The sequence below is a fragment of the Notechis scutatus genome, chromosome 1, assembly GCF_049901735.1.
Source record: "Notechis scutatus isolate UNSWTSFEM ecotype Mainland chromosome 1, rNotScu1.2, whole genome shotgun sequence".
In the NCBI taxonomy this organism is placed as follows: Eukaryota; Metazoa; Chordata; class Lepidosauria; order Squamata; family Elapidae; genus Notechis; species Notechis scutatus.
The window spans coordinates 332014769-332027610 of record NC_142009.1 but is presented as its reverse complement, the minus strand read 5'-3'; the positions used below and the strand labels follow the sequence as shown (position 1 = coordinate 332027610).

Sequence of the window (12842 nt, the reverse complement as noted above, 5' to 3'; positions counted from 1 at the left end):
GTTCGAACAGGAACAGCATCCCAAGACTGTCCTGCTTCTAAGAGAAAATGTTTCTCAACTTTGAGAGAGCTTGAAGATGAGTTTCAGGATTCCAGCAATCGCCCTAATTAAATCATGATTCTCGAGCCAAACTTCAAAAAACTTCGAAGGATTTATTAGAGGCGACATACTGGCACTGCCCTGAATGTAGCCAACTCTAACATACATACATAATTTACAGTCACCTGTGACCCTGTTTCCCCCCCCTCCACCCTGGGTGTCTCATAAACCAGATTCTCCAATTGAGCACGTTCACGGGCTGGGTGTCATCATTCACATTCTCCAATTAAATATATTCCCGGGCAAAAGCTCTGGTATTTTAGTTACAATCTTTTAAAGATAAAGAATTGGAATGTACTTTTGCTTCCAAGCTGCTGCACTTCTCTTCCAGGTTTCCTTCCTTCCCCCCGCACCCCCGGCTTTTTTTTCTATGGCAACCACTAAAGCAGGCATATGAATGTTTTATGAGTTGACAATGAGTGGACTTCAACTCCCAGGATTCCCTAGCCAGCCATGCTTGGCTGAGGGAACGCTGGGAGTTGAGGTACACATCTTAAAATCAGCAACGGGTAGAATCACTGTTTAAGAGCATTGCAGCTCCTTACCTTAAAGTGATATGGGGCTGGGTTTGGTTTCGACCCATGCAATTTAGCACAGCCATATAACAATCCTGATTCGGCTTCAGGTTATTTTCCTCCAGCATGGAAAACAGCCAGCCAATTTTCTTAAGCGCACCCTGAGCAGAGAAGGAAACAGGAATGAAATGCAACCACAGACTCGATCTGGCTAATCCTAGGTATCCCTCCCGCCATCCCCCATCCCTTAAAAAGAACCATAACACAATCCAAAATATAAAATGGAAGTTCTGCTTCTTGAAATAAAGTCGAAAATCCTCATTGATCCCATTTATATAACATACTAAGCTGTACTGGGGGGGATTAGCGTGTTGTGTGGACCCAAAAAAACGTTAGCTAAGAAGCATTTAGCTACAATTCGTAATTCATGGCATGGCTGGCTGGGGAATTCTGGGAGCTTAAGTCCATAAATCTTAAAGTTACCAAGCTCCCTGCTCTAGATCAAGGGTCTTCAAACTCGACAGCTTTAAGACTTGTGGACTTCAACTCCCAGAATTCCCCCTTTAGTCATGTTAGCTCAGGAATTCTGGGAGTTGAAGTCCACAAGTCTTAAAGCTGTCAAGTTTGAAGACCCCTGCTCTAAATTATGGCTAAGCCGCCATTAGTCTTCCATGGAAACGATGCAGCGTGCAGGAATGGCCGCCAAGTGGAGCCTTTCTGGCAGCTGTGCCTCTACAGCTCTGCTTTTGTTTTTCCTTCTGAGGGTTTTCATAAGAAGACCAAAAGGCAATTTGCCTTAAAGACTGTTAAGGAGGGCAGCCTAAAAGAGGCCAACAACCAACTGGAGCTGTATACACAAACATAGTCACGTATAAATTGTGCGTATGTGTGTGTGTCTGTATGTGTGCCTACGTCGGTAGAGATTCTCAGTCATCCAGGTCATGGTTGTCCCAAAGGTGCTTTTTTTTTTTTTTCAAGAGGCAACTGGACTTTCTGTTGTTTTTTTTCTTTGAAGACATTTTGCTTCTCATTCAAGAAGCTTCTTCGGTTCTGACTGGGTGTAAAAGACAAAGGCCACTCTTTTGAAGACAGCAAAGTCCACATTTTGGACAGAGAGGACCGCTGGATTGAAAGAGGGATCTCAAAGAGGCCATCTAGGTCAAAATTGAACAGCGCTATCTCGACAGAGGGGGAGGGATGCAACATCATCTATCTTCAGTATATAACACGGTCCTTTCAACAGCTCCAAGGCGGCTCCACCCCCATTTGCACCACTCAGGTGACCCTGAGGACACAGATAAACCTCCACGTGGGCCTCAACGACTCTCTAGAACAGGGGTGTCAAACTCAAGGCCCGCAGGCCGGATCCAGTCCACGGGGTGCTTAGATCTTATCAACAGTAGAGACCTTCAAATTTCTAGGTTCTATCATATCACAAGATCTAAAATGGACACCTAACATCAAAAACATCATCAAAAAAGCACAACAAAGAATGTTGTTTCTGCGCCAACTCAGAAAGCTCAAACTGCCCAAGGAGCTGCTGATCCAGTTCTACAGAGGAATGATTGAGTCTGTCATCTGCACCTCCATCACTGTCTGGTTTGGTTCTGCAACCCAACAGGACAGACACAGATTTCAGAGGATAATTAGGACTGCAGAAAAAACAATTACTACCAACCTGCCTTGAATCGAGGACCTGTATAGTGCAACAAGTCAAAAAGAGGGCTGTGAAAATATTTACAGACCCCTCACATCCCGGACATAAACTGTTTCAACCCCTGCCCTCAAAACAACACTATAGAGCAGTGATCCCCAACCTTTTTGATGCCGCGGCCCGGTACCGGCATCAGCTGGGCGCCGCAGCCCGGTACCGGCATCAACTGGGCGCCGCCATCTTTTTGCGAAAAGATGGCGGCGCCAGCGCTCGGTGAGCTTTTCGGTAGCCGCCATCTTTTTGATGAAAAAGTGCTTCCGGTGAGCTTTCTATCTGGAAAAGCTGCGGAAGCTTTTACCTAGAAAAGATGGCGGCGACCCAGCAACCAGGCCCGGTAAGACTTGTTCCAGCTGGACCGGGACCGGTCCACGGACCGGCGGTTGGGGACCCTGCTATAGAGCACTGCATACCAGAGCAACTGGACACAAGGCAGTTTTTTCTCCAACGCTATCACTCTGCTACACAAATAATTCCTTCAACACTGTCCAACTATTTACAAAGTCTGCACTACTATTACTATTAATCTTCTCATTGTTTCTATCACCCATCCCCTCCCACTTGTGATTGTATGACTGTAACTTTGTTGCCTGCATCCCTACGATTTATATTGACTGTTTCCTAGTATGATTTGATTGCTTATTGTACCCTATGACTATCATTAAGTGTTGTACCTGATGATTCTCGACTCTTGACGAATGTATCTTTTCTTTTTATGTACAGAGAGCATTTGCACCAAGACAAATTCCTTGGGTGTCCAATCGCACTTGCCCAATAAAGAATTCTATTCTATTCTATTCTATTCTATTCTATTCTATTCTATTCTCGGGAGCCCATTTTTGCTGACAGAGCACTCAGGCTGCCAGAGCTGCCAACACAAATGATGTTAAGCTGGCCACACACACACACCCCAAGGTCACACACAGCTCCGATGTGTCCCTCAATGAAATCCAGCTTGACACCCCTGCTCTAAAAGGATGCAAATGACCAGCTGTCTACAAGGAGTATAAATCCTTCCATTTCCCCATCATCCAGTCAGAGCTGAAGAAGCTTCTTGGATGATAAGCGAAATGTCTTCAAAAGAAAACAAAAAAGTCCAGTTGCCTCCTGAAAAAAGCACCTTTGGGAATGAATGAATGAATGAATGAATGGAATGAAAGGATGAAGGTCAGGTGGGTGGTAGGGAGTCTCGGAGTGCAGAGGGCCAAGAGTGACTGTGAGTGGGCTGGGCAGCTGCAGCTTCTCAGGGTGTGGCCAGCAGCCCCAGAGCTTTTGCAGGGTGGCCAAAGGACAGAGATGGATGAGTTGGAGGTTGAGATTTAGGGCTGGGAAGGACCAAGCCTGGAATGGCTTAGATTGGGCTGGGCAGTGGCTTAATGTCCCACAATTCTTGGTTGACCACAGCAACTGGGACTGATGGGACTAAGCAATGTGGTCACTTGAGTTTCAATTTAGGACCATGTCACTTAGCAACAAACATTCCGGTCCCAATTGTGATCGCAAGGCAAGGACAACCTCTGTGTGTGTGTGTGTGTGTGTGTGTGTGTGTGTGTGTGTGTGTGTGCTCATGTAGCTTAGATATTCTGCATATAAACACATATACAGGCAGTCCTCAACATACGACAGTTCATTTTGTGACTGTTTGAACTTACAACAGCACTGAACAAAGTAACTTATGACCGTTTTTCACACTTATAACCAAGACGACATCCTAGAGCAAGGGTGTCAAGCTGGAAGGCCCGCGGGCTGGATGCATTGGATGCGGGCCAGTGGTGGGATTCAAATTCTTAACCACCGGTTCTGTGGGAGTGGCTTGGTGGGCGTGGCAGGGGAAAGAGACTGTAAAATCTCCAGTCGGAGGTGGCATTTGCCAATTCTCCAAACTACTCAAAATTTTCTACTACCGGTTCTCCAGAACTGGTCAGAACCTGCTGAATGCCACCTCTGATGAGGGCCATGCCCACCCCAGCTCCAAAAATGTTGCCAAACGTCACGTGATGCCAAGGTGACATTGTGCGTTTGGCACCTGTGTCCCAGAGGTGGGTATTCAGCAGGTTCTGACCAGCTCCAGAGAACCGGTAGCAGAAATTTTGAGTAGTTCGGAGAACCGGCAAATCCCACCTCCGACGGGAGATTTTACAGTATCCTTCCCCTGCCACACCCACCAAGCCACACCCACAGAACCGGTAGTAGAAAAAAAAATGAATCCCACCACTGCTGTGTCCTAGAGTTACGTGACCACAGACTCTCTCAGCTGGCTTCCCACAAGCTAGGTCAACAGGGGAAGCTGGATTCGTTTAACCACAGTATGATTCACTTAATGGCTGCAGTGCTTTGCTTAACCACTGTGGCAAAAAAAGCCGTAAAGTCAGGAGCTTAACCCTTAACCACCGTCATGCTGAGCACCAGAAATTATAATCTTAACTGTGGTCGTATGCTGAGGATCACCTGTATGTCACAACCTCCCCGGAAGGTTTTTCTATGTGTGTGTGTGTGTGTCAGAACTGCCATCCTATGCTTTGCTGGATGTCCATCTACCATAAGTCATGGGGGGAGGGATATCTGGCGGGGGAGGGGGGAACCAACAATGATCCTTCGTGCCGTCCCAAGACACCCAAAGGCCTGAAAAATGGAATGCACCACCTGCCAAACCGTTGCAGGGACAGTTACCAAAACAACTTATTCGAATGTGACTGGACAATGGGGAGATAACAGGGGAGTGGAACAGAGAAGGGAAACTTAACTAGGGAATATTTGCGCGTGGAGTCTTAGATCCGGCTTTGCTCCCTGTAACCCCTTGGCTATTAATTAGTTAAAAGTTAACCTTTTCGTTACAAATGGAGTTGAGGGTGTTTCTTTCCGAACAGACCAAGGTGGGCTAAGCCTGACAGTATGTGTCTGCAAAGAAGCAAAATAAATAAAATACATAAAAATACCTGCTTGGCATAATGACACATGAGGAGACTGAACATCTGTGTAGTTAGAAACTTCTTCAGCCCCCGGGTATTGTGGAAATATAACAAACACTTTAAGGCTTTCCTCTTCTGGCCTTTGTACAGGGAAGTGTCCATGTAGGCTAAAATGGTCATCCGAATATCGTCCTGGAAGACTTTCATTTCTGGAAGCACCCTCCCGTTAAGCATCGGCACAGCCTGGACAGCCGAGGAAACAGGAGGCTGATTTCTGTCCCAGACCTGGATCCCTGTCAAGACGATTTTGGAGTCCGACTGTGCCTCGGAGCCATCCGCTGTAGTTTTGCTGACAGATTTCGGGGAGCACTTAACTGCTTTTTCCACCAGAGTGTTAGAGGAGATAATCGTTTCTAACATTCTGCTACTCAAGTCCCAACGCTTCATTTTACTGGCTTGTTTTTCCATCTTCACTTTGGCCTTCCAAGCATTTGGTTGGATGGTCCGGGTTGGGATGGGCTTGCCCTGAGCCGTTTGGGGTGCCGAGGTCTTCTGCACCTGGGCACCCGGAAAGTAATTGAATTTCTTGATCTGGCATACTTGGATCTTGGGCTTTAGGATGTCCGATTCATTATCAGCCCGGAGTTGCTTCACTCTAGCTTCCAACACTGGGATGGTGTTGGGGGGTGGGAGGAAACAGAACACAATATATGATCTCTAATTGTGTAGGCGACACAGAAAAAGGGATATAAATGTGTCAATGATATAAAGCAGGTGTCAACTCATAAAGTATTTCGGTGGTCGTTCAGCGTTGCCAACAGAAAGGGAGGGAGAAGCAGTGGCCAGCTTGCATTCCATAAATGTTTTGAAAGATAGTCACTAGATGACTGAGGTTTCTGCCATGCAAAATTCTATGGGGAGTATGATTGATGACTCTTGGCTATGGATGTGTCCCATTGGAGGATGTGAATTAGGATACACCCAGGGGGTAGGGGGAAAACCAGGGTCAAGGGTGACAGTGAATTACGTGTCTCAGAGTCAGCTCCACCCAGGCAATGCCACATTTTTAAACTCCCAGTAAATCCTTTTGGAGTTTGGCTAGAGACTCATGATTTAAATGGGGTTAAGTGTCGGAATCCAGACAGTGCTGGGGAACTGTCAGCCCTGAACCCATTTTTTTAAAAAACTGGAGCCATTTGGGGAACATCTTCAGGGCTGCCACAGCCAGGCCGGTTGGAGGCATGAGAACTAAAGGGGGGAGATGGAGATAAATGGCGATGTGTAGCCGAAACTACGTTCTTTCCCGTGGGAGCCAAGGACCTTCTAACCAGGTGTTGGAGAGGCGTGGACCAAAGCCAGCTAAGATGGCGGCTGCGACCTGGTTGGACCATGTGATGGACTTATGACCTGAGGGGAAGAACTTTGGGGTCGGACTTGGGTGGGGAAAACTCCACACCTTCCAGTTGAATTTGATATGCCAATAAGACACGCCTAATAAATTTATGCCAGAAGTCTCCAAACTTGGCAACTTTAAGACTTGTGGACTTTAACTCCCAGAATTCCTCAGCCAGCTATGCTGCCTGAGGAATGCTGGATGTTGAAGTCCACAAGTCTTAAAGTTGTCAAGTTTGGAGACCCCTGATCTATACTTTGAGGAAGATGCCTGTTTTGGAGTTTTGATTCCTTTGTGTTTGCTGGAACCCTGACAGGAACCACGGCCCTTTTATGACTTGTGGACTTCAACTCCCAGAATTCCTAAGCCAGCATCACATGACCCCCCAAGATACTGCAACTGCCATAAATACATGCTGGTTGCCAAGCACCCAAATGTTGATTCTGTGACCACGGCAACGCTGTGACAGTCGTTAAGTGTGAGGACTGGTTGTAAGTCAATCTCTCCAGTGCTGTTGTGTCTTCAAATGGTTGCGAAAAGAATGATTTTAGGTCGAGGGCTACGTACAGAGGTACTTACAACATTTAGTGACCGTTTGAGGTTACAACAGCACTGCAAAAAAGTGACTTTTGACCATTTTCACACTTTCGACCGTTGGTCGCGTGATCAAAATTCAAATGCTTGGCAACTGATTCCTATTTATGACAGCTGCAAAGTCAATGGGGAAGCCTGATTCACTTAACAACCTTGTTACTCACTTGATAACTGCAATTATTCACTTAATGACTATAGCAAGAAAGGTCGTAAAATGGGGCAAAATGCATTTAGCAACTGTCTTGTTAGCAACAGACATGTTGGGCTCAATTATGGCTCAATTGTGGCCATAAGTTGAGGTCTCAATTGTGGCCATAAGTTGAGTTATTCTCATTGCAAGCGTACAAATCACTGCAATCGATACCTCAAATACGTAGACATACAGTTCTGAATACGAATCGCGCATAAATATCTGCAGAGATGTTTATTTTTATTCTGGTTTCTTGGCTTACCTTCCAACAGCTCCACCTGCTCATGTAACCATAGTTTCCTGCTTTCTTCTTTCACCCTGGTCGAGTAGCATCTCATCCCAACATGGAGGCTCCCTAAAAATGAGAGAAGGCTGATTGTTATGGGAATTGGTTCCAAAGTACCATCAGGGAGAGAACAAACCAACATGTTTTCCTCCTTCTTGACTTCCCAGGAAGTGCAGCCTACGAGTAAGGCAGTTAGTTACCAGAGAAAAGCAGGGGATCCTCCAGTTGTAAAACACCCTCCACAACATAATTCCACTGGGGCCTGTCTGACGGCCTTTCTATCGCTGATATCATCTGTTTTATTTTCCAAGCCAGTTTCAAAAATTTCAATGTTTCAAAAATCCAAAGGGTTGTTAACTGCTTTACTGTGTTGGATTTCCTCCCTCCCTCCTTTCTTCTCTCCTTCCTTCCTCTCTCCTTCATTCTCCCCTTCCTTCCTCTCTTTCTCCCTTCTCATCACTTCTTGCCTCCTTTCCTTCCCACCTCCCTTCCTTCCTCCCATCCTTCCTCTCTCTTCTATATAATTTCAGAAGATACAGCCTTGATAAGTATCGCTGCTCAATGTTTTTATCTATCCATTATACTAGCTTCAGTGTGGGTTTTAATACTGTTTGCATCAGTGGTTCTCAACCTTTTTATTCACTATGGACCCTCTTTAAATACCTTTTGTGGACACGGACCACCAAGACTTAACTCAAGAGTGAAACATTTCTTCAAGGCTTTGCAACCCACCCACCCTTGTGATGACATCGTGACCCCCTCAGAGAACCCAGGACCACAGGTTGAGAACCACTGGTTTACATAACAATATTATTTTGGGTTTTGTAAGGCCTTTATCATCTATCACCCTGAGAGCCTTTGTTTCTGGATGTTACAGGTGTGCAATCAACCCATTTATTCCATCTGCATGTTGTCAGTTTGGTAAGGGAGTAAGTATATAAGCTTGACAAAGCAAGCAATGGAAAAGGAGTAACATGTCCTCCTCTGAACTGCAAAGAAAGCATTTCATATCTGGCAAAAATGTTTATTTATCGGGCTCAAGATATCCAGCTGGGGTCTAGCTTACCCTCTTTTTTTACGGAATAAAAAGTGAACATTAAGAAACCTATTTTTTTTAGGTGAAAACTGGCTTTAAGCGGTGAGTGGGAAAAGAGGGGACTTAAAAAAAAAATTTGTATGCTAAGACTTTGTTGGAGGAGATGCCTTAAGGATTGAAAGACTAAAATATATTGTAATAAGACTTTAAGAAACAGATTTGGACTTTCCTTTTCTTTAATTGATACTACCCCAGGAGGAGAGAGTGGGAACTCTGTCTTGGTTTGGACTGACTGAGAACTTTGGGATTGTCTTATTTTTCCTTTGGAATATTCTGGCTGTTGTAAGAGAAAAGAAAAGAAAAGATTTATAATGGCTTCTTCTATCGAGGAACTGAGAAAAGACTATGAGCAAGCAAAACAAAATGGTAAAGCTGGTTTGAAAGAAGCTTTCCTTTTTTTGAAATGGCGCTTATTAATTATCAACAAACATTACAACAGATGAAGACAGCAGAAGAAGAACAAAGAAAGGAAGCCATCTTTAATAAATCTCAGAACTCGACCAAGAGGAAGGAAGAGGAAAAAGAAGAGAAATAAAGGACTTAAGATTTAAAAAAAACATTTAAGAAAGGGAAAAACAAAGTGCAAAATCAATATAAGGATGGTAAACAAAAGGGAAGAGGAATGCGACAGAGAAGGGAAGCCAGTAAGGCAGAGGCTAGAAGAAGGGGGCTAGAAAGGTTTGTTGGGGGAAGAAAGAAAGAGAAAAGGTGGAGAAAAGTTACAAAGTTTTGAAATTAAATGAGAAAAAAGAAATTTTTTTAGAGATAAAGGATAAGTATAATCTCTTCAAAGAGATTTTGCAAGGTACATAAGATGATATTGTAGTATTGTATCAGAAATAGAAAATTTAAATGGCTTGAGAGTTGATAAGAGATTAAAATGTTGGAATGTTAATAATGATTGGTTTGAAAATATAATATGAGGGAGATTTAGAATATTGAACTTTAATTAAAGAGTTTATTAAGATTATGGTATTGATGTTATTATAAAACCTTCATTATAGTATTTTGTTTTTAATATTTTAATCTATTGTTTAACTATGTATTTAATTGTTTTAGATGTATTATTCAGTTAGAATGTACCAAGCAAAATCGGATTGGGTATTTTAAAGATTAATTTGATTAATTTAGTGGGGAGATAGAAAGGCATCATACTCTGATTAGTGATTTCAGGAGAAATTTCTTTCTTTTTAAAAGGAATGAGACAAAGGTATAATAGAGAATGGACAAAAGATATAAATATAATGACTCAAATTAAGATGATTAATTAAGATAGAATCAAGAAGAGTGAAATATGTGGAGAAGTTAATATAGAAGACTTAGAATGGTAAATAAAATAAGTAATGATATGTAAGATGAGCCTGAATATAATTGAAGTCCATGAAAAGAGAGATACCTGGGTCCAAGTTACTTTCCAAAAAGATCTTTTATATGTTTTGTGTGTGGTGTGATTATGTTGTTTTTTTGGGGGAAAATTAATAAAACCTTGTAGAAATACAGAATGAGAATAATGGTAACTAAGTCAGAAAGAAGCAGATGAAATAATAATAATAAAATTGAATAAGAGTGAAGAGAAATAAAGGGAAATTGGATAAGAGGTTTTTTGTATGTTTATATGGAAATGGTTTAAAATAGAATTATAGTTTACCTGACTTGTTAAATTTATAATGGAAAAAGGTTTAAACATGTAATGGAAAATGATGACTTGTGTGTTTTGAAAATTAATAAAACTTGTTTTAAAAAAAAAAGATATCCAGCTGGGGTTGGCACTCCAAAACTTAAAGAGGTTCTTCATATGTAAGGGCAGAAAATCAAAAATGAACACTTTATCCACTGTATTACCCTTTTCCCAACCTTCAGAGGGATGGGGGATCACTCCCCTCCCTGATTTCATTAAGATAAAGCATATTTTAATGGATATGTTCACACCTGCTTTTCTAGATTATAAAACATCTCATCCAATGTGCAACCCCAATCCCAAGAGAAATCCAAACCAAGTTTAGGATACTCTATAAACGTAGCTGTTGCAGCTTTCACTAACCAGGTTATATCTAAAATAACAATATACCAATTAAAAATATAAATATGTTAAGTTTGTTCATCCACTTATTTTTATTACATTTATCTACTAGTACTGTTAAGCAGTGGTGGGGGTGTGGAAACACAAGGCCTTATATTTTTCTTCATTAGAGGGCAATGGATTTCATTGGGAATTATGGAAAACAAATACAAGTAGTCTTCGACTTACAATCATTACAACATTGAAAAAAGTGACTTATGACCGTTTTTCAAACTTATGACCATTGCAGCATCCCCATGGTCACAAGATCAACATTTGGACCCTTGGCAACTGGCATGTATTTATGGCATATGATTTATGCAGTGTCTCGGAGTTATGTAATCCCCTTTTGCAAACTTTTGACAGGTAAATTCAGCGTAGAAGTCAGATTCACTTCACAACCATGTTACTAACTTAACAACTGCAGCGTTTCAGTTATCAACTATGGCAAGAAAGGTTGCACAATGGGGCAAAACTCACTTAACAATGGCACTGCAAAGCAAGGGGAATTTTAGTCGCAAGTCGCAAACTACCTGTAAGAATAGAATAGAATAGAATAGAATAGAATAGAATAGAATAGAATTTCTTTATTGGCCAAGTGTGGTAGGACACACAAGGAATTTGTCTTGGTGCAAATGCCCTCAGTATACATAAAAGAAAAGATACATTCATCAAGCATCAAGAATCATCAGGTACAACACTTAATAATAGTCATAGGGTACAATAAGCAACCAAATCATACTAGGAAACAGTCAATATAGATCGTAAGGATACAAGTGACAAAGTTTCAGTCATACAGTCACAAGTGGGAGGGGATGGGTGATAGGAACGATGAGAAGATTAACAGTAATAGTAGTGCAGACTTTGTAAATAGTTGGACAGTGTTGAGGGAATTATTTGTTTAACAGAGTGATGGCGTTTGGGAAAAAAATATCCATGTGTCTAGTTGTTCTGGTGTGCAGGGCTCTATAGTGTTGTTTTGAGGGAAGGAGTTGAAACAGTTTATGTCCAAGATGTGAGGGGTCTGTAAATATTTTCACAGCCCCCGTGTAGTATACAGGTCCTCCATGGAAGGCAGGTTGGTAGTAATTGTTTTTTTCTGCAGTCCTAATTACTCTCTGAAGTCTGTGCCTGTCTTGTTGGGTTGCAGAACCAAACCAGACAGTTATAGAGGTGCAGATGACAAGGGAGATCAAATAACAGGCAAGATCTCCCTTCACCATCTTGATCACTTCACCATCTTGCGTCTGGGCATGTTTCTTAGCATCCGCCCAGACGTGTGGCTGAATCCCGAGGCATCTAATTTACGAAACTTCCTCCTCTAGGCAGCCTATGTGGATCTCCTGGTGGTCTCCCTTTCAAGCACCAACCCAAGCCAACCCAATGGGTCAAAGGCTGTCAACCAACGAGGCCAGGGAAGGCATCCAAATTTCAAGGAGTGCATAGGTTTGACCCTATTATCCCACCCCACCCCAAGAGGGGAAGGGTGGCGAGTTCAAATCCATCCACCTCCAGTAGGGCTAAGCGCCCTTCTCCCCCAAAGATCCGGGTGGAGGTGAAAGGCTCCCTTGAGGAATCCCCATCGCCATACTTCCCGCCCCACAGGACACCACACTGACCTTTGCCCCACAGCAGCGTCCCTTGCAGCTTCAGCATCGGTTCACCCCGCTGCCCTCTACATCTTACCGCCCGTCCGGGAGAGCCCGCATGGCGAACCGCCCCCTACTGCGCACGCGCGGCGCTCTGCGCACGTGAAGAGGACTCGTCTCTGTGGTTCCTCTCGCCACCCAATGGGCCCTCCGCTCGAGAGGGCCGGGGATAGGATTGGAAACGACCAATCCTCGGAGGCACGGCGAGGACCTAGAGATAAGAAAGGAAGAAAAAATAAGAGAGGGCTGTTGCTGGCAAGCCTCGGCGATCCATCGCGAGGTTCATATGCAGCTTTCCCCCTCTCCTTTTCGTATCGTTTCGTATCAGAGCCTTTTACCGC

At 43.3% G+C, this 12842-nt stretch overlaps 1 protein-coding gene across 2 annotated transcripts in view; it reads right to left on the bottom strand.

Moving 5' to 3' along the window:
- Positions 1-12601, bottom strand: part of POLRMT (RNA polymerase mitochondrial) — a 77118-nt gene extending 64517 nt beyond the window's left edge. The window contains exons 1-4 of one of the 2 annotated variants that reach the window (XM_087952709.1): positions 12472-12601; positions 7674-7766; positions 5262-5902; positions 645-775 (exon numbers count right to left, since the gene is read on the bottom strand). In XM_087952709.1, the coding sequence (XP_087808835.1) occupies positions 645-775; positions 5262-5902; positions 7674-7766; positions 12472-12508 (902 nt within the window). In that variant the 5' untranslated portion in view covers positions 12509-12601. The remainder of the gene's footprint in view (positions 1-644; positions 776-5261; positions 5903-7673; positions 7767-12471) is intronic. The other variant, XM_087952708.1, reaches the window with a different exon arrangement.
- Between the last annotated feature and the right edge of the window lie 241 nt (positions 12602-12842).